General features: G+C 43.5%; 3 protein-coding genes across 4 annotated transcripts; 1 reads left to right on the forward strand and 2 right to left on the reverse strand.

The window, feature by feature from the left end:
* Positions 1-296: 296 nt before the first annotated feature.
* Positions 297-3339, reverse strand: LOC114765202 (G-protein coupled bile acid receptor 1). Its single transcript, XM_028955281.1, has 2 exons — positions 3224-3339; positions 297-1522 (listed from the first exon to the last, which is right to left on the reverse strand). Exon 2 carries the CDS (start codon positions 1511-1513, stop codon positions 389-391), a length of 1125 nt encoding a protein of 374 aa, XP_028811114.1. The 5' UTR covers positions 1514-1522; positions 3224-3339; the 3' UTR covers positions 297-388.
* Positions 3340-4421: 1082 nt separating this feature from the next.
* Positions 4422-8597, reverse strand: aamp (angio-associated, migratory cell protein). 2 transcript variants are annotated; one of them, XM_028954898.1, is made up of 11 exons: positions 8302-8597; positions 8086-8211; positions 7889-8008; positions 7475-7614; positions 7256-7400; positions 7017-7100; positions 6763-6878; positions 6264-6361; positions 6101-6191; positions 5838-5992; positions 4422-4698 (listed from the first exon to the last, which is right to left on the reverse strand). In XM_028954898.1, the coding sequence occupies exons 1-11, from the start codon at positions 8387-8389 to the stop codon at positions 4623-4625; spliced, it is 1239 nt and encodes a 412-aa protein (XP_028810731.1). In that variant the 5' UTR covers positions 8390-8597; the 3' UTR covers positions 4422-4622. The 2 variants fall into 2 exon arrangements, with proteins under 2 accessions (XP_028810731.1, XP_028810732.1); XM_028954899.1 differs by having other exon boundaries at positions 8297-8597.
* A 4742-nt stretch (positions 8598-13339) lies between these two features.
* rab21 (RAB21, member RAS oncogene family) lies at positions 13340-22141 on the forward strand. The gene is made up of 7 exons (XM_028955554.1): positions 13340-13704; positions 19969-20028; positions 20172-20279; positions 20376-20439; positions 20781-20835; positions 20975-21063; positions 21349-22141. The coding sequence occupies exons 1-7, from the start codon at positions 13573-13575 to the stop codon at positions 21489-21491; spliced, it is 651 nt and encodes a 216-aa protein (XP_028811387.1). The 5' UTR covers positions 13340-13572; the 3' UTR covers positions 21492-22141.
* Positions 22142-22359: the final 218 nt, after the last annotated feature.

Genomic DNA, 22359 nt, shown 5'->3' on the forward strand with positions numbered 1-22359 from the left:
GCAAATGTATATCAACAGAAAAATACTTAATAAATAGTTTATTTGCCATTCTAGACTTTATGGATAATAAATGGCCCAAGTGAATTTACATGGTGCACCGTCCGTTAAAAGTTTGGTCTCCATCGCAACAAACGGATTAAGCTGCACAACCTGTATTGCTACATGACTGCTGCGGTGATAATATCAGCTCCAGCTGACATTTGCCATTGTAGGAAAGTTCCCAGTCTGCCCGTAGACAGCCTCATTTCACAGTAACAGCACCTGCGGTTAAGCAGGGCAACTTCCGAAGAGTAGAAATGTGGCACGCCAGGACAGTGTACATCCACTGCGTAAAAACAAAGTTAGTGCAAAATTTGGCAGTTTTGATACAAGTCTAAAGGTTTCTTTTTTACATTATACACAGTCTGTTAGATCTAGAGGGATCCGAATGAATCAGATCAGAATCCCACCTCCTCTTCCAGCGGTCCCGCAATGTGCGTACCAGTTTCCGAACAGGATCGGTGTATTCACGGTTTGCAAGACCCAGGACAAGTGGCACCACAGCCATGCCCCCCACACCTGCACACGACAACACCAGGTGGGATGTTGGGTTGGGTTGGGCACCAGGGCGCTGAAGGAAGGCCATGCCCACATGTGTATAAATGATATAGGGCACCCAACAGGCCAGAAAAGTGAGCGATACTGCAGCAACGCAGCGGGCGTAGCGAAGGTTCAGAGCCAGGCCACGTCTCCGGCGCTTTCCTACCTGGGAAACAGAGCGCTCCAGACGTTGGATATCTCGGAGTTGGGCACGAGTGATCCACAGCACCCGCCCAGTCATGCCCACAATAGCAACTATTGAGGGCGCCAGGATCCCGTACACCTCCAGGTAGATGAAGACATTTGGGAAAACGTGCTGGTAAGTACAGCAGCGCTCCCCGGACGATGGCCCAGAGCAGTTCGCTTCTGTGGTTATATTGGGTGCCAGACAACATCCATTCCACATCTTACCATGTCCCCGATTGTTCCAGCCAAAGGCGGGCAGCAGGGCGAAGATCAATGGTGGCACCCACAGTCCAAACAGTGCTAACAGAAAGTGGCGGTGGAGCCAGAGTGTTCTGTAGTGGAGTGGACTCACGATGCTCAGGTACCGCTCGTAGTGTACCATCACCAGGTTGAAGAGGAAGGCCAGGAAGAGGAAGTTGGGGAGGATGTGGACCAGGAGACAGGTTCCAAAGCTGAGTGGTCGATTAAGGCCCATCCAGGGGATGAAAGGGAGGGCGACCCCGGTGCAGAGGTCAGCTACCAGTAGGCTGAGAAAGAAGTAGTTTGGTGTGTTATGCAGCTGTCGATTGCTGGCAATGGCCAGGATGATGAGGAGGTTGATGAGGATGATGGCGCTGGACATGGGCATGGTGATGGCATAGATTAATCTGGCCTCCCGCTGACTGACCGCGCTCTCTGTAGCATTGAGTGCCATCTTGGAGTCATGTGTTGTTACAGCCAAACAATCATGACTTGGGTTAAGATTCATTCAACCACACTGAAATCAGAAGACAGAACAGCATTGTTTACATGGTTGTTAACTGGTGACCGGAGCATGTGGCGGTGGTGGCCTGAGGTCGCTTTGATCAAAATACCATCCCCACTGCTCCCCAGGCACCTTTCATGGCTGCCCGCTGCACACTAAGGGTGGTGGTTAAAAAGAGAGGACTTATTTCCCTGTGTCACTGTGTGCTGTTCTTCAAAATTACTTCACTTTCATATTGTAGTCACAAAGCCAATTGTTCTGTGCTAATTCACTTTTATCCCCATAAACCAAATTTACAGCTCATCTATTCAATCCACTCGTCCATGAGCACAAGGAAGCTGGATCCTTCCAAATCAAATATTCAAGCTGCATCACTGTGTGTGCCTAAAAAGCCACGATTCCAGTCATTGTCCTGGAGGACCCCTACAGTAGACACCACATACACACACACCAAAGGACACTGGCTTGTCTCTTTTCTGAGACCTCCATTAAGGGGCTAGAAGGAGTGTCTGAGAGCAGAGATTTGGAGACTGTGAACATGACCAACAGGACATGACCAGAGGAACCCTTGAACCCATTCCTGCTGCATTCATTATGAGACTATTATGAAAAGCACCTGGTTAGTGGACTTCCAGGGCCTGAACTAAGAAGTACTGTTCCAAACCCAGATATCATTCTACTGGCCTAGATTCTGGCACTAACAAACAGACTTCATAAAACAGATATGGGTCACATTTTACATACCTAAAAAGTTATATGGCTTGTAGATCTGGCCCACTTCAGGCAAAGGTGTAGCACTGCTTGAAGGTACTTATACTGGCAAATGTGTATTAAAAAGCTAAATATGGTCCATTTGTAGAATAACAAATGTAACATAAATCAATAATTATGCAAATTTTAAAATTATATAGTGACCAACTCTTATTTGGGTGGTCACAGTTAAATCTAACACTTTATTGTTCATTCTGTGAAAATGGCACTATACAGTGTTAAATGCCATATCCTGGCCCCATCTGAACATGCACCCAAAAACTTACATGAAGAGCAAGACGCCACTGTCATGGAAAAAGTCCCCCACATGTATCCTGCTTTAACCAGTACTGGAGTACTCTTCATCTGATGATGCTTTTATTTCTAAATTTATAGTTAAGAATTTACTAATGCACGCAATCAGTATATCATTTTTTTCCTGATTGCATTAGTAACATATACATTAAGTGTTCGTTTAAATCTTGCAAATGTTGCTGAGAATTTTCTCTGTATGAACTGTGTATACTGTACACAAACTCCAAAAATATGTATAAGAAATCAACACAGTAAATATATATAAAATAAGTTTATGAGCTCTTGACTGCAACACTGTAAACTAATTTAATATCAGCTCTGTGTACAGAGTGGGCAAACAACCAATGATGAAACCAATCAGCTGCTAATTTTCTTTTCTACCGCCGATTCGCATGGCTTTATGTTTTTATTGGAAGACCATTTCATTGCTCTTTGTGTGAATGTATCTTCTAAAGAGAAGTACTGATGTAAAATCTTGCAAAAATAGTTGTTAAGTTTGAGAGCTGCAAAAAATCTTCCCATAATTTTACATTTCCACATAGTTTAGTGCTTACATCAAAGCACCAGAAGACCAGATCTAAAGGGTTTAACCACCACATTCCCGCCGTGGTTTAATGGATAACAGTGAATATGAAGAATCATGCTCACCTTATTTAGCCGAGGGACCCATCAACAAGAAGTCCCAACATCCCTACAGCCAGTGTTTATTCCTCAACTCAGGAGACTCCTGAAACCTCCCCCTGGTGCAGGAGCCCATTCCAGGCCGCTGCGATGAACCAGATTGAATGAAGGCGTGCAAGGGCAGCACTGCTCTCCGCTCTCCTCCGCTCCCCGCACGGAGTTTGTACACTTTAAAGGGAAAGCGCCTTCTGCTGGACTCCAGCTCAAACAGGAAGTTCAGGAATCTTCAATCCAACTCAGTATGATGCTTAAGGTCTTATCTTCAACTATCTTTTAAGAGATGCAGACAAATTCATCAAGCCATTTTTCAGTGTATTGATGACACTGGCATGTTAAGATGATACTTGGAGAATTTTGACAGCTGTATTTCAAAAATCGTGGTTGCAGGTCTTTTCAGAGGCCAGTCTCTAGACGTTCTGGGTGCAAACCACCTCAGACCTTCAATACAAACCTTACACTTCAACATTCCTCACATTCTCGCCCTTGAATTCATCGTTCGCAGATCAGGGAGCTGCCGTCTGAAAGCAAAACACATCCCCGTCCAAAAATAACACTACAAGTGTCAGGAAGATGTTTAGAACTCGGAGGATTTGAGTAAGGCAGAACAGTGTATTACTGTGATTGGTTAAAACAGGGAGAAGGAGTAAGTTTAGTAGCTTCTTCTTGGATGCTGGATAAACAGCCGTCCGTCTGTTATGGTTTTGCTGCAGCTCTGAGACAGATGGTCCACGGTAGTGAGGGGCATCTGGTAAGGACCAATACCGCTGCTGAAAATGTTAACCAAATTCATGAATAATTATGGGTGGTAGTAGCCTAGTGGTTAACACACTTGCCTATGAACCAGAAGACCCAGGTTCAAATCTCACTTACTCCCATCGTGTCCCTGAGCAAGACACTTAACCCTGAGTGGCTCCAGGGGGACTGTCCCTGTAACTACTGATTGTAAGTCGCTCTGGATAAGGGCGTCTGGTAAATGCTGTAAATGTAAATTATGAAATTATGAACCCTGGGCTGCTCTGAACAGTTGAGTTTGAGAAACAGATGCATTGTGTATATGTAGAACAGATGTATACCCCTATTTTTGCAGAGCTGCTGTGACTTCTCAGTTGTAAAATGAAGAAAAGAAAGAAATGAATTGTGATTATAGGACAGACACGACAACCAGTCAATCACATAAAAGACTTTTATTAACCTCAAAGCCAAACCTTATCTGTCTGAGATGTGATCTTGGTTCATGGATCCAACAGGCATATAGAGGGAAGGCTGGCTACATCCGACACCAAACATCTCTGACCCTTACTCTGATTTGACAGTGTATAATGTGGGCTAGTGTAGAAAAGTCCTTCTGAAATTCCAAATCCATGGACTACCGGTCAGGTCTCTGCAGGCAGAACACTTTGGCCTTGTGGTCTCCCCCCGCAGTTACTGCCAGAGAAGCTTCTCTGTAAGACAGAAAGAAGGCCTCACATGTCTGTGCAAACATGCCTGCTGAGATCCCATCCACTGCACAACATTCAACCTAGAAAACGTCAATAATTGCAAAAGCCAAATTGTCATGTTTAGACGGCAGTGTCTTAGGATCTCCAAAACTGCTGCTCTTAGTTCTCCATAGCTTGCTATAACTCCTAACTGGACACGACCTACCAATATTGTTCCTGGGTGGCCAAGACTCACTGATCAATGTGGAGAGTGCAGTCTAATCCTGGGCAGTGCTGGCCTAGCAGTTAAGGAAGCGAAGTAATCGAATTGCCGGTTCGAATCCCGATCCGCCATGGTGTCACAGAGGTGCCACTGAGCAAAGCACCGTCCCCACACACTGCTCCCCGGGCGCCTGTCATGGCTGCCCACAGCTCACCAAGGGTGATGGGTTAAAAGCAGAGAACACGTTTCATTGTGTGCATCGTGTGCTGTGCTGCAGTGTGTCACAATGACAATTGCTTCACTATCTTCTAATCCAATAGAACAGTTACTCTCTCTCAAACCATTCAATCTGCTGCACCAATTCACTGATGGTAAATAAAATGGGGGGAAAAAATTATAAAATTCTGTAGTCATTCAACCGTAAGAAAAATCAGGCAAATTGACGGGATAAAACCTCAAAAATGAACAAGACAGAAAAGTCATTTGTAAAATATATCTTGATTCAGGACAGCATTCAACACCCTGGGACAAAACTAGGTTCAGTCTTTATGAAAGACCAGCAGCCACCACAACATTTATGCCAACATATCAACCTATTACAGGGACTGTGTGTAATTTTATCCTTAGCCACACTGGCATTTTCACAGCCAACCTGAAAGCTGAAATGAAGGGAGTTTGGTAATATAGGGCTCAACATTATTATAAATATTGGACAAATTTGTAGACAGGTTGGCAGAGATTGGGCACAATTGCAAGGCCATGCAGAATTTATGGGGTGTTACAGAATATGAATCAGAAATATCAGTATCTATTCAAAGTCGAACAATCAGTACAAGATTCAGTATTGCTGCATATTCTTCTGGTTATGTGTAATCCCCCGAAATGCCAGGATGAGCCCCCATCATTACTACACAGGTTCAGGGTTGAAACATGTCCTCACCTGTTGAGTGTGAAGTCGAGGATGTCACCACTGTGCCCACGATACTCTGACACCATTGAGCCAGAACGAGCATCCCAGAGGCGGATGGCACCATCCAGAGTGCAGGTTGCCACCACTGAGGAAGACTCCTCCCACTGAAGGTGGACAATTCCAGCCTGCAACACACACCACACACATATAAGCCAAAAAGTATGGAAAACACTGAAGCCCACAGCCACTAAAAGCAACTTGATGGACCACTCCACTTCCTGGACTCACATTACCTCATGTTGACACTTGTGTCTAAGGCTGTGAGTGGAGAGATCATAAATGGCCAGAGTTCCATCCAGGTAAGCAACTGCCACCAATGGGAGCCTGCAGCGTAGGAAGACACCAGGGGTCATTGAGGGACATTTCAGGGGGCTGATTTCTGAGTGAATGACTCACACTTTGCAAAAACCCACAGATTCCACAGAGTTGGAATCATTGTCGTCACCCACAGAGCCTTTAGCATTGCTGCTCCCGGTCGAGAAGACACACAGAACCTGCCCAAAAAAATGAAACCATTAGGCAAGTCAGCACATTTTCCCTTTTTGTCTGTATTTTAAATATTATGCTTAAAGGATAATTATGAACTAAAACAGTATTGTCTGCAAAATATGCTTCTTTCTGCAGCAACCAATGACAAAAGAATAAAGCAACATTTTAGTAATTCAACATATGCTTTGGGTGCTCATTAGTACAGTTTAGATCATCTAAATCTACCTTAATTCAATTTGTCTTTGCCAAATTTGGGAAAATAAAGAGTACTATATACCACACCTCAACGAAGAAGAGCTTTTTAAACTTTATTCATTAAGATATATACGATTAATCCCCGTGTCAAAAAGAATTATACACCACAAGCTCCTCCTCCTTTCTGAGATAATGAAGACCTGTGGATCACCTTTCCTGTTGGGGTGTAGATTAGTTTGGCCTGTCCGTCCACCGAGCCGGTCAGCACCAGAGACCCGTCTTTATTACTCTCCACACAGGTCAGCGGCCCCTGGTGCCCATCACTTCCTGTTCACATGATGAAACTTATATCACTTTATTCTTCCTTTAATACAAGCAACAAACAATTCAGAAACAATAAAATCCACCCGGGGATCTGAGGAATAATATAATAACCATATTAATACAGCGTGATAACGGTCTTACCTTTAATCACATGGACCGCACTGCCCTGTTTCAGGTCCCAGAGTCGCACGGAACCGTCCTCATATCCAACCACTGCTCTCTTTCCTTAGGAAAAGAGTACAAAACGCAGAATAGCCCATGTAATATCCCATCAGGGGTCGCCACAGCGGATCAGCTCTTCTCCCCATTTACCAGGGCTTGTGAACAGCAACAAGAATTAAACAACGGGATCTGATCTTCAGAAGATCTTTATGACTTACCATCTGGAAGGATCTTGCCGCTTGTCGCCCGGCAGCTTGGACCCTGGAAGGTTTTGCAGTCACCGTCTGGCACCTTCCACATCCACACATTGCCATCATCTGTCCCCACAAGCAAGACTGGTGCACAGGGGTGCCATTCAAGCCACTTGCAGAGAGAAGGAGCGGTTTCAGTCATGCCAACCACCAGTGCTTCATTGTAGAAGAGGACGGTCAGCGTACCTCAAGGTCTCCCACTTCAAAAGACCAGATCTCCTCTTTAGTCTCCACTCTCCAAACTTTGATGAGACCATTCATATCGCCAGAAGCCACCAGCTTTGAGTCGTAGCTGAAACCTGCACATGTCACTGAGTCTTTGTGTCCTGATAGAGAAGAGCAAAAGACAGGTTTTAAATAGAGGACCGGTGCGAAGGCCACTAGTGGTGGGTGAGTAGTAGCCTAGTGGGTAACACACTCGCCTATGAACCAGAAGACCCAGGTTCAAATCCCGCTTACTACCATTGTGTCCCTGAGCAAGACACTTAACCCTGAGTGTCTCCAGGGGGGACTGTCCCTGTCACTACTGATTGTAAGTCGCTCTGGATAAATGCTGTAAATGTAAATGTAGTGGTGGGGTGGTTAAAAACCTTCACTTACCTGTGCACTCCAGAATCACCTCTCCGTCACTGATGCTCCACACGTAGGCCTTGTCATCCTCCCCTCCAGTCACTGCCATGCTGTTCGTCACAGGGTCAAGTCCCACGCAGAACACAGAACCTGGCAGAGTCCACGACAGTCCTAGAATTAAAACTAGTACAGCGCAGACACTCCACACACGATCATCTGCAGGCTACCTGTGTGCTTCGGGAAGGTGACGTCACTGTCGTCCTGCTCGGTCTCCATCTCGTCCTCCGTCTCCCAGCCTTCATCACCATCATCCTCTCCGAACCCGGCCTCGTCCAGCTCTTGTGCGAGATCATCTGCGCCACACACAGATTCCACTGTAACTGCGCGTCCGATCTGGCTGTGCATGTTGTATACGGGCGAGAACAGCACAATAACTACCTCACCTGGTGATGGCTCGACGTCGTTCAGCTCGATAACTTCAATGATCTGTTCGTCTCCGTGCAGATCTACTGAGTTGTCAGAGTTCTCCATGCTAATGGGCTGAAATGCTAACTAGCCACGGCACTATTTAAAACGTTAGCCAAGTTGTCGTGACCTCCCTAACGCAGCTTGGAGCCAGAGTGAATAAATCTGTTTTGTTAGTAACGTGGATTCTCAGAAAATGCCAGAAAAGAAACATTTCGTTTCACCTCCCATGTTTTCACGTGTTGGTTATTTCACTCTAAGACGTCTCTGAGAATGTGAGTGGCAGAACAACAGGCCAATCACAAACAGGCAGATGGGCGGGACTTCCTATTACTGCTAGATTTAAGTTCACCAGCAGGGGCAGACGATCCTGCCACATCGTGAATATTGAATTTAGAATAGTGACCCCTAAACAGCGTGACAAAAACAAATACTTTTCACAAGGTTCTACGAATGGGTAGAGGCTGGTTATTTTAATATAATATATATATATATATTCCCTCTTTTTTTCTACTACATGTAGAACAATGCAATGAAGACAACATTCACCAATATAAATATTCCAGGTCCATGTATTCACAGTTGGCAGCAATCCTGAAGACATACAGACAGACAGGAATAAATCAACCTTGAGAACACGCACACAAGGGGCTATTGAATCCACAGTTGGTCCAATTTTTTTATGTAAACAGTGTTTGTAGCCGTTAATTGTGTCTTTGTGTTCATAAGTGTGTGTGTTTACCAGCTGAGCCTCATGGAGTTGAAGGGAACTTCAACGGCCATCATTCCCCTGGACCAAATCTCACATCCCTCATCATAGCCCTCATTCACCTCGACACGGAGGATTAATCAGGACATTGTGTGCCTGTGGGCCAACACACTTGTAATGAATGTTTTTCTGGGTAAATATAATTGTGTAAAGAAGCCTCTGAACTTTCAGATATGATCGTGTGGTTGTATGTGATGAGATACCTTAATATCTGTGTGTAGGATGCCGTTGCCATGGAGAAACTGCAACCCCTAGTGGACACAATAAGCAAGTACATCACATACAGTTTATTTGTGTTAAAGTGGAGGAGTTGTGTTGTTACACGTTAGACCTCTCGGCAGAGAAAGGCCATCTCATTGAATCAGTTCAGAGCAAAACACAAAACAGGAAATGCCACCCTAAATACACAGAAGACAACACACTGAATGGTGCTGCAGTGTTCCCTTTATAAAGATCAGGGAGCTTCCACCACAACTCCATGGCAATGAAGAGGGTAAGACTTTCACGCTTCCTTAAGAAGAACGCTAAATTCATGAGACCCAGTCAAATAAGCACAAGGTTTTAGAAACAGACACTATGGATGTAAAGTGAAGTGATTGTCACATGTGACACACAGCAGCACAGCACACGTTGCACACAGTGAAATATGTCCTTTGCATTTAACCCATCACCCTGAGTGAGCAGTGGGCAGCCATGACAGGCACCTGGGGAGCAGTGTGTGGGGACGGTGCTTTGCTCAGTGGCCCCTTAGTGGTACCTTGGCGGATCGGGATTCGAACCGGCAACCTTCTGATTATGGGGCCGCTTCCTTAACCACTAGGCCACCACCGCCCCTAAAAAAGAACACTACACACTAAACACAAAAGCAAAACATCTAGAAAGCATAGCATGTACATTGGAATAATCTCATTTTGTGTCATGAAGTTTTTGGCCACATCCACCATAAAAAGAAATATATATGTGATGCCTAGGTGCCTGATTACATGAGAGCATGGGTCCCAATCAGCCAGAGCTGCCGGTCATTTGGTGCAGGTGATTAGGACACTTTATGTGTAAGACTGTGTGCAGTGTAATGGTTGTCATGCGTGTTGGGTGTTTATATGTTGATCCCTGTATGCTGCGTGCCTTTTATTCACAGTCACTGTGCTGTTATTTGCATTCATTAAAACTCACGTTCTCTCATGTCCAGCGTCTACACCTCATCCCTCCTTCATCCACATCACATTGCATTATGATTGAGCTAATCTGTTAAAACATGGGCTCTCATTCCTGCTTAAGAATTACATAGCCAAAACCAACATAGTAACATATGTTACTGCGCCAGAGAAAATAAAAATGAAATGAAGAAAATGAAAACTGGCATGGTCGCCAAAAATAATAGCACAAAAAATAAAATGATTTTTTCCAAATGAAAGGAGCTGTGGCAGTGAAATAATGAAATAAATAAGTTTAATAATGAGGTTTCTCGACTGGCAACCCCGGCACAGGCTAAGAAAGAAGTTCAATATAAGAACCACTTAGTGCATTCTACCCAGACTTCACTGCCGGAGTCCATCAGCTAAGGAAGCAATTTGACCCCGTTTACCAAGAACAACACAACCTTGGACTGCAACATGGGCATGGACAAAGACCGACCGTACATATTTCAAATGCAAGAGTTTGTGAAGAGGTTTCAGTACAGTCTGTTACAGTCTGTACAGTCGGAGAATTCACCAGGACATGCTGTTTCTGTGTCTGTAGCTTTAAATGCTAATGAGGAGGAGAAAGACGGGACAAGGAGGAGAGCAGCCTATAGAATAATAATATAATAAAGTGAAGTGATTGTCATAGAAGTTGAGGGGGCATTCACGGATATTACGTCATCAACACCATTCACCAACCACAATGTCTGATGTAGGCAGGAAGTTGTGTCTGTGTTTTTCCAGAAAAAATAAAATGAACCCATTGGTTCTTCAGAGTTTCGGGTCTGAAAAAAATACATTTGTGCTCATTTTTACATCCAACCACAGAGCAACTACAATGCTTCACACGTTTGGAAGCCATGATGGTTGGTGGAGATAATGTTTTAGGGGAGGGATGGGAAATTCTCTGTAGCCTGCTGACCTGGGCAACCTGCACTTTTTATGCAGATTCGGTTTGTATCAGTTCCAGAAGTCTACATGACTCGTAAATTAGGGGCAGTGGTGGACTAGCAGTCAAGGAAGACTTGAAAGTGTTGATTTTGGACTTGAAATTGGTGGCAGAATTAGCATAGGCTTTCCTTGCTCCTTGGCACTTCTTGGTGATTAGCACTTGGTTCAATCCCCAGTTTCGGAACTCACAATTTATGGAAACCGAATGAGAATTGATGGTGTCTTCTCCTTGTAAGTTGCTTTGGATAAAAGCGTCTGCCAAGTAAAATAAAGTAAAGCAAAGTAAAGTACTTTGCTCAGCAGCACCTCAGGGGCACCTTGGCGAATCGGGATTCGAACCGGTAACCTTCTGATTACAGGGCCACCATTAGCCCAATACTGCCCCAGACTTCTCTGTTTTCAAAGATAAAATTGTTTGTTTTTTAAGTTGGGGGTTGAGATTTGTGTTGGTATTTATTTATTTATATATTTATTTATATTTAATTTGAATGTATTTTGTATTTAATTAATGTTGTTTATTGTTTTATGTATTTTATGAGTGTACAGCACTTTGGCTTCATCCCTGTATGTTTTAAATGTGTTTATAAATAAAATGGATTTGATTGTATTTTTTGTACATTCTTTATTATTTTGTGTGTGCATTCAGCCTGATATGAGCACCTGCTGATATCACATTAGCATGCTTCACTCTCTAGGCAATTAACACCATCTTCCTTCAAGACATTCTGCACACTGTCCTTTAACATTCTCACGTAGCACTTAAAGTCCTACAAATGATCTCTTGCAATTAAACAGAGTTATACTCTGTTTACTTTTACTGTCTAGGCTTTGAAGTCTGACTGATAATATTTATGTGTAGGCTAATATCTATTTGCATACCAATACATTTTTTGAGCACTATTCACATTGAGTTTGCAATCCCTCAATGTTTTACAGCAGTTTTACGTTTTGATAGTGTTTAGAAAAGATTGGCCAACAAAGCTTTGTGTTTTTCTTTATACTTTAATACTTTACGTATGTTTAAGAACCTGTACATTTAACTGAAGGACTAGAGTCCTTTTAAAACACAGGCATCTATACTGGTACTTGAGTAAGGAATGTGTGTACTTTAGACACCTCTGGGCTTGTGTCATATGAACATGTGATGTACATCTGGCGTCATGGTCACAATGAGTAATATGAGCATGTTTTTATCTCCTTTGAGGCGCATATATGTTTGTACCACATTTCTATTTATTGCTAATTACAAGGCCTCATTACCACTAATATTTCTCTGCAATGTGGTGGTAAAATATTGTGATGGGATGGAATAAGACAGCTATGACAGAGCAGTATTCTAAAAGATACAGTGTGACTTTCACTACTTTCAAACAATTACTGAACATTAGTCTGAGTCTGGCACTCAGACATTTTCACTCTCCAGGGCCACACATTCTGGGAAAGTACATTTTATAGCAAATGATCAGAGGAACCAACTACAGCCACCTATTAAAGAAGCTGTACAATCATTTCCTAGGTAAATCATTACAACGCACTTAAAAAAAACCACCTGTGCCTCTCATTTTGTCGAACTGGGACACAATGGGTTTTTTTTAGACAAATTACAACCATAGAGTGTTCAGCTGTTTTGAAACCTCTATAAAACACTGAAAATGTCAAATGTATCATTAATGTGATTTGAAATGATTAATTATTTTTGGTCACCTTCGTGTTCCCACCAGGATCACTGAGTGAAGGAAGCTCATGTACAAAACCATTCATAATCTATATTATGAATAGATTAAAATAAGATTATCAATATCTATACTGCCTGGTGGTATTTGCACTTTATCTAGCAAGATGACTGGAGCTGGGAAGGCGTCTTCCCTGCGAGGCAGTTCCGGCAGTGCAGTTGCTGGCTGGCGACCTCCTGTAATAATTTGTGGTTATGCAGTGGACATATGTTTATGCATTGGTGTCAGATGTCAATGGGGTTCCATCACTGCAAAACAGTTCCTCAGTTCCTCTTAGACACTGTCCATTGGTGAGAACCGAGCAGGTATAGTTTTTGAGCTGCGCGTCATTACTGGGTGAACCTGTGCCAGGATCTGCCAACCCGCGGCGCATCACGTGATGTGGCCTCCATGACGTAGTCGAGGGAGACGCCATTAGAGAGGGTGCGAGGCTGGGCGGAGGAAGCGGCTGCTGCGTTTCCTTCTGGTAGACGGGCTCGGTGTGGCTGCCCGGGCTCTCCGCCGCTTCTTCTTCCTCCTCCTCCTCCTCCTCACCACCAGCGACTCTAATGTGAATCGAGGCACAAGTTCACACCCCGACGCCTTTTCTCCGAACCGAAGACGGATTTGTCCAGCATGGCGGCTGGCAGTAATAAAAGCTACTCGTTCAAGGTGGTCTTGTTAGGGGAGGGCTGCGTTGGCAAGACGTCGCTGGTGCTGCGTTATTGTGAAAATAAATTCAACGACAAACACATCACGACCCTTCAGGTAAGACGACGACGACGCTGCTGCTGCGATGTTCTGCCGTTCTTTTCTGCTCTTTTCCCCGTGTGAGGAAGCGAACTGACTGACAGGCAGGCCCGGCTCGTCCCCGCTCTTCCCCGCTTTCTTCCCCGCTCTGTACCGCTCCTCTCCTCGGGAACCGTGTGGCCTCCTCCGTCAGCGATATTTCTGTCCCTGTGCAGCCAGTTCCTGTTGAAATAATAAGTTTGGTTATTGATTGGTGATGGAAGCCTCGCTCGTCATTTCTCCTGGATGTCAGTGTTCGTTATGATTTCATTTTATATGTCAATCCTTAGAACGTCCACCTGACAGGAAAAAACAAGAAGAAGCTGCGGTGAAACCATGTCACCGTGTGGCTGTGACACCGCATTTATTCCACAGGACTGAGGTTACGAAGCCAAGCTTGATCAGACACGAACGTGGTGCTGCTACAGAAGGCCAGAATCCGGACGGGTCGCCGTCTGGACGGGTCGTACCCTGACGCCTGCGGTGACCGAGGGGGGACCTCGGCGTCCGGACGGGTCGTACCCCGACGCCTGCGGTGACCGAGGGGGGACCTCGGCGTCCGGACGGGTCGTACCCGCTTTATTATAGCCACCTCTGATTTCCGGCGGTGTCATACCTCGATGCCAGGGGGGACCTCGGCGTCCGGACGGGTCGTACCCTGACGCCTGTGGTGACCGGGGGGGGGGGAGCTCGGCGTCCGGACGGGTCGTACCCCAACGCCTGCGGTGACCGAGGGGGGACCTCGGTGTCCGGACGGGTCGTACCTCGACGCCTGCGGTGACGGGGGGGGGGACCTCGGCGTCCGGACGGGTCGTACCCCGACGCCTGCGGTGACCCGGGGGGGGGGGGGCTCGGCGTCCGGACGGGTCGTACCCGCTTTATTATAGCCACCTCTGATTTCCGGTGGTGTCATACCTCGATGCCGGGGGGAGCTCGGCGTCCGGACGGGTCGTACCCCGATGCCGGTGGCTGGTGATTGGTGGTTTTTTTTTTCGTGTGATTGCCAGGTCAGAGTTCACTGTGATGTTATTTAGGATTTGCCATCTGGAAACAACATTCATATTGTGTTGTGATTACGGTCACTGACATAGTAAATCTGGCGCGGTGTCTCACCCCCTGTGATCCGGACCTTTCCTCTCACTTCCTGATCAAGTGCTGATCTGGCCTTCGTATTGTCGTTCTGTGTTGTTCTGTCTGGTTTTCTTTGTATTGATGCGGTGTCGGTAGTGTAGGTGTTGATGGCTAAACTCCTGTTAACATTTTCTTCTCTTCTGAAAAGTTTTTTTTTTCTTCTTTGAATGTGGGCCTTTTTAGTTTCATTTCAGGATTTCTTTTTAAAAGTATTATTATAGCCACCTCTAATTTCCAGCTGTCTTTTTTTTTTTTTTTTTTTTTTCAGCTTTATGAAATCTGGAAAGCCCCCCAGAAAAAGGTCCCTTGATTGTGAAAGTGAAGGCTGAAATCTCAGTTGCAGCCGTTATTTCCCCAGTGTGCAGGTTTCCACAGAGAAGGCAGACCTGTAATGTCTCGCTCTGTGTCTGTGTCCACGTCTCTATATCTGTCTGTGTGTGTCCCCAATTGATATATCTTTGAAAATGAAGAGGCGGAGCATGAGGTTGTGGAAATGACTTCCAATTTCAGTTTTCCATCACTGTGTGTTTTCAGCCATAGTCATGTGACCCCTGATCTAGCATGTTTTTATTCCAGTCCCGTTTACTACCTGTTACTCTTATCTTCAGTCCAAGTCACATGAGCTGGATTTATAATCTGCCCTCTTCACATGTTTCCCTGAAGGACAGGGTCATCAAATGTCAATCACCCATGGATCAATTTATCCAGGCCGAGCTGTTCTATAGAAGGAAAGTAAATCAGGAACATCGTGCTGGAGCTGCTTTGAAGGAACATTTTCTCTCCTGAAGGGTTGTCATGCTTGTGCATGTTACTTCAGTCCTTGACGCCGCAGTTTTGTGCTCTGATTTGTGAGAATATGACTATGCATCATGTGCTTGGGTGAAAGGAAAATATAAACTACTGCAGACACTGGACACAATAATGGGTCCATTGTGGTGAGGACCCGGCAGTGATTGGCGCGGTTGGTCTGCATACTAAGAGGGATCCCTGCGTGGACACTTCTTCCTGTTCTAAAGTGTCAGGATTCTGATGGAAATCTGAAGTACAGTCAGCATCATCATGTTCTCATTCATACATTTTACCATCTTCACTGCTTCCCATGACCTTGAATACAGTGAGCACTCCTATTTAATGGGTATGTAACCCATAATATGATTCGTTAGTGAAAGGGTTGTTATTACCATGCACCCAATCCCAGAAATGGTTTGTAGGACTTATGGTTGTGAATATTATATCAGTAGAAACCCCTGTTTGTAATGACCTTTTTATTCATATAGCACCTCACGTTGTGTACCAAGGTGCTACACAGTGAGGTAGCATGAACAAATGGATAAATAGTGCGTTATAAAACTGAGTTAGCTGAGCCCAATAACAGGGACAGTGCCGTTTTTACCGACCTATACATTGTGTTTCTCTTTAAATGCACAAATCAAACAGCTAGAGAAACTCTGATTAAAACTCATACAAGCAAAAAACAGCAGAAGTCCATGTATAGCTAATGGCCGATTCTCTAGAAAATTTTCTGTAACATTACTTGATTTAATATTTTAGCTTCTAGACCAGTGACATTGTCCCGTGCATCACACCATCTTGGTCATTGTTATTGCACCATTTATATTGCTATTTTATTGAAGTATTGCTCATTTTTGACACCCATAATACATGGAAATATTTGCATGCGCAATAGTTGCATTAGTTTTGTCTGAATGCTTGTAGAGTTCACAGATTTTTTTTGTGAAAGTTGGTTTTAACAAGTGCGACTAGTGCATTACATGGCAAGTTTTCAATCAGCGTGCAGCCACGAGGAGCAGTACGTGGGGACGGCACCTTGGCAGATCGGGATTTGAACCGGCAGCCCTCTGACTATGGGACCGCCTCCCCAACCGCTAGGTCACCACTGCCCCAATGTCTCGTGCATCATGTAGAGAATACACGCAGATTGGTATGTTCATGGCCATTGGTCAGGAAACTGGAAGGGAATTTGTCCCTTTTCTTACTGGGTGGGAGGTGGGACTTTTGCACGTGTACTCGACAATTTGGCTGGGATTACTGGTAAACAAATGTTTTTTTTTTGTTTGTTTTTTTTGTTTGTTTTTTTTTTTTTAACAAATGGAAGAATGTGTAATATTATGAAATAGTTCATACATGGTTTACAAAAGCAAGCTAGTACTTTGTTGAACAGTGATTTTAAGTGTGATTTGACACATTTTTCCCCACCCACTAAATAATCATAGTTTTTAGGTGAATAAATAAAAGTTCAGAAGAAATCCTGGTGGTCGTTTGGAGTATACCTGAACTTATCAGATGCCACATATGGGATTTATTTTATTGGTATACACAATAAATTGGAACCCAGGACTGTGGAGTATAAGAGGTTAAGGAAGCGGCCCCGTATTCGGAAAGTTGCCGGTCCGAATCCCGATCCACCACTGAGCAAAGCACCGCCCCCCACACTGCTCACCGGGCACCTGTCATGGCTGCCCACTGCTCACTCAGGTTGATGGTTAAATACAGAGGACACATTTTTTTGTGTAAATGCCATGCTGCAGTGTATCACAATCACTTCACTTTCAATAAGCACAATGAAATGTGTCCTCTGCAATGAACCAGTCATCCTTAGTGAGCAGTGGGCAGCCGTGTGTGTGTGTGTGTGCATGGGGGCTCGCCTCGCGGTCAGTGTGCGGTGGACTGAATTTGAACCTGCAACCCTTTGCTTATATTTTTTTGGCAGCTATACCAAAAATAATTAGAAAAGAAAAAAAGACATCCAAAAGTTTCAGATTTTATATATGCATCCAAAGCATTAAATTCATACTTAGTTGAGTCTTTTTGAGCCTTTCCCTCATCCTAGAAAAAATTCAGCAAAGTAACATCTAAACAACCTTTCTTCAAGGTTCTTTTATTGTCAGCAGCTTTATTCATGTACAAAGTGGGATGAGACAACGTTTCCTCATGATCCTGGTTCAACATACAGTAGCCTTCAGGCAGATTTGTGGCGAAACGACATCGCCGCAAAACAAATGAATACATTTCTGGTTTTCCCCCAGTGATCTGACGCTAAGATCTCAGAGCGCAACTTTCACTCTCAACCACACCAAAAATAGACCCACAAGACAATCAGAAATCGGGAAATTGTGGGACTGCTAAATTCTGAGAGTTCTCCTCATAGGGCCAGTGGTGGCCTAGCGGTTAAGGAAAGAAGGTTGCTGGTTCGAATCCCGATCCGCCAAGGTGCCACTGAGGTGCCACTGAGTAAAGCATCGTCCCCACACACTGCTCCCCGGGTGCCTGTCATGGCTGCCCACTACTCACCAAGGGTGATTATTAAAAGCAGAGGACACATTTCACTGTGTGCACAGTGTGCTGTGTTGCAGTGTATCACAATGACAGTCACTTCACTTATTACTATTTTCTAAATTGCCTAGTGATGAGGGAAAAATACTTTCCCACATGCATTTTTCTAAATCAAATAAAACAAGCTTTCAATCTGTCAGTAATCCACAGGTCGCAGCGTACATGGAATGAATCGACATTATATTATGTCATTCTCTCGAAGTTTACCATGGTTGGCCTAGCAGTAAGGGAGTGGCCCTGTGATCAAAAGGTTGCTGGTTCACATCCCGATCTGCCAAGGTGCCACTTGATCAAAGTACCATCCCAAATAAATACTGAGTTAATTATTGCAGGGGGTTCAATACAAATCAGTTCTTACTAAATTTTGTTCACCGTTCAAAGCCACACCCATTCCATACAGCAGTGCAGCTTTCTTAGGGCACCCTGCATGTTTTACAAGTCATATGTATGACATCATGACAGCTCTGGTGGTAATGGTCTGATGGCTGTGAACATGTAGTTAAAAATGCAACAACACAAGGTAAAATTACCAATTTGCATCAGCACCAAAAAACAAAAAAATATCCCATTTATATCCAACAGTATAGCTTTCTTAAAATGTGATGTCAAGAATTCATATTTGATTATTGATAAGCAAGTGCCACATCATATTGCAATCGCAATATTAAACTATGTTGCATTATTTATTTATTGTAAATATTGCTGTCACTGCCTCGTGTCTTGCTGCAGTACAGGTAATATTAGTCTGGTAACAGTCACAAAGGTGTAAAAATATCTGATTTGGAAGGAAAATTTATATTAAATAATAATATTTTGCTCAAGAGAAAATAAAATTCATACTGCAAAGGAATGCTACTGTATTTATAGGCTTATAATAGGTTTGTTCATCTTGTTTCAGCCTGTTCTCCATTCCATTTATTTGCTATCTAACTTTCCTTTGATGAAGACCTGTAGAAGCTCTCCACTTTTCATCTTTCAACCACCAGTCTCCATTAATCTTACCTAGTCAGTTCACTTTACTACCTAGTCTCTTCACTTTTTTTGGAGGCCATGATTTTATTTATTTATTAATTTTTTTGATTTGGTCTGCTTTATTCATTTTGTTTTCTAAATTCCTTCAGTTTAATTCCTGCTTTGCTGCCTGGGTGATTTTTATTTGTTCAGTTTTCAGTTGTGCTCTATGGACTCAGCTTCACATTTTATCCCTGTTTGATCTTTGATACTCACACAGGTTGAAGCGGGTTGACTTGACCTCTTGGTTTGTCATCACGCATCAGAAGTTTGAGTCTGAACCCCTCTGCATATTTGTCGTGTTTTGTCTGCCTTGTCCCATGCTAACTTCACATGGACGTGTCTTTGTGCCCCCCATGTGTCATGTAGTGGCCCTTGTGATTTAATGACCGTTACATTTTAGCATCCAAACAAATAATTCTTCATTTTACGTACAAATGGTCATTCATACAGCATGTGTGCAGAACATTCCTTTGTTCTGGTCATGTGACTTGACAACTTGAATCCCATGATGTGTAAGAGAATGTAAATGCACTCTGTTATCTCTCTCATAATATGGCCTGCTTTAATCACATAAACAGCTATTTGTGTATTATCAGGGATTTTATGTTATGGCACTGGCCTATTTGTCTTATGATATTGATGATATGCATTTCAGCTTTGTTCCAGTAATGATCAATAAATTGCCGTCACATTTGCTCATGTCATGCCACATGTTCACGTGTCTCCTCTCCTCTTGTTTTCCAGGCATCTTTCCTCACAAAAAAGCTCAACATCACAGGGAAGCGAGTCAATCTTGCAATATGGGTAATTTCATCACAATAAACATGTTCTGTATGCCAGTGTCTCAGCTTGTTTGATACGTTACGTGTGGAGTAGTTCGAAATGGAGCATGGAATTTGTTTCCATTCTGTAGCAATTTAAAAGTGTTCCACTTTGGTCCTAAACAGGATACAGCCGGTCAGGAACGGTTCCACGCGTTAGGTCCCATCTACTACAGAGACTCCAATGGAGCCATATTAGTATACGACGTTACAGATGAAGACTCCTTCCAGAAAGTGAGCTTTCTGTTCATCGTGATTCAGTAGAGATTGGGCTGCTTTCCTGCCCGTTTTTATGCTCTCATATTTAAAATGCATCTGTTCTGTTCACAGGTGAAAAACTGGGTGAAAGAGTTGCGGAAAATGTTGGGGAACGAAATCTGTTTATGTATTGTAGGTGAGTCCCAGTCACATGACCTGTTTGTGACCCAGAGGACGCTAGACTTGCACTTGCACACGTTTTCTATCACATGAGCAAACCACCATACATAAAATTTGTCTGTAAAACCTCACACTGCTCAGTCTCATGTGATGGTACAGTAGACACGCACACCCTGAGGGCAGCCATCGGCTCTGAATCAAACCATACGACTACTTATTTCTTGCCGGTTCATGGCAAATTACATTTAAACTGGAACTTTCACGTACCTGTGGACACGCAGACAGGAATTAGCTCACATGATCTCTATTGTTTCCTGTAGAATAGATATGAAAAGTGAGTGTTCTTGTTTGCTGTAGGAAACAAAATTGATCTGGAAAAAGAGAGGCACGTGTCAGTGGAGGAGGCAGAGGGGTAGGTGTGACTGGTCATGTGACCCCTTTTTTTTCCCCAGTTATTGGTCAGATGATTAATTTCCCTTTTTTTTCCCCAGTGATTGGTCAGATGATTAATTTCCCGTCTTTTTTTTTTTTTTTTTTTTTTTTTCCTACAGGTACGCAGAGTCAGTTGGAGCCAAACACTATCACACATCCGCCAAGTTAAACAAAGGCATTGAGGAGCTGTTCCTTGACCTCTGCAAACGTAAGACCTAGCTGAGCTTTGGCATGTGAGGGTTGGCACTGTTTTGGTGTAGCCGTAACTGCATGGAATATTTAGGCAGATTCAGAGAAGTTGTCTGACATTTTGCACTTCAGAAGGCTTATAACTATTAACACAATTTAATTTCATACTAGTAATCTTATACATTTTAATATTAAAATTGCACAAATTTAAATGCTGCTTTATTTATTCATTTATTAATTTTAAACTGAGGTAATGCAGAAGTTGTTCAGCTCATTCTGTGTGTGTGTGTGTGTGTGTGTGTAGGAATGATGGAGACTGCCCAGGCAGAGGAGCGTATGAAGGGCAATGGAGCTAGTCAGTTTGGAGCGGCGCGGCGAGGAGTCCAGATCGTTGATGATGAACCCCAGGCTGCCACGGCGGCAGGGGGCTGCTGTTCATCCGGATAACCATGCCCCCCCTCCCCTAAACCCGTAACCAGACCGGTTTCCATTTGACTCAGCAGATTAACTCTGGTGGACTCTGAAGTGTAAAGCCCCATGCCCCTGTTTCCCCAGAAAACACACAAACATTCTGGTTTCTGTCGGCCTTTTCTTTAAGTTAAATATGTGCATGTTGGATTGTAATGGCTTCATTTCTTTTAAACAGGAAAAAAAACTTTAATAACTGGTGCACATGTTTGAAAAACCTGTACATGTCTGATACTGAACATTTCTGTATTTGTGCTCATTGGTGAGATTCAGTTCAAAACTTTCGTTTTTGGTTTCTTCTTTTAATTTGGGTGGATCCTGGACTCGCAGGTTTTTACAGACTGTCACTCTCTCTGCGTTTGTTATACTGTACCTCTAACTGTTTGCTCAGTTGGTATGTAAAATTACAACAAAAAACTTGTACAATACATATTGAATATTTTATCTGCTTTTACAAGCTTCGGGAAACATTATCCAGGTATAGAAACGTGTACATTAGTCTTACTAATGATTGTAAAATGAAAAATAACAATTTTGGGTGAAAGCACACTTTTTGGATTTGTAATTTCTTTTTTAACTGCTAGTGTCAGTGTTTTTGTAATAGAACAATTACAGTAATTTGCACTGCTTAGGTGTCTAAGGTATTGTCATTATTTAACCAGGGGACTAAAATGACCTGCTCCTATATAACTTTTGTGCACCATCACATATCCAGAAGCATTAAGATCCTTTTATAAGAACACATTCCTCATGCAGACACATGGGTGGTCAAGCTGGTCCTTTTTTTTTTTTTTTTTTTTTTTTTTTTTTTTTTATATCCGGAATGATCTGCAGGAACATCTTATTA

The sequence above is a fragment of the Denticeps clupeoides genome, chromosome 15 (genome assembly GCF_900700375.1).
Source record: "Denticeps clupeoides chromosome 15, fDenClu1.1, whole genome shotgun sequence".
NCBI classification, from domain to species: Eukaryota; Metazoa; Chordata; class Actinopteri; order Clupeiformes; family Denticipitidae; genus Denticeps; species Denticeps clupeoides.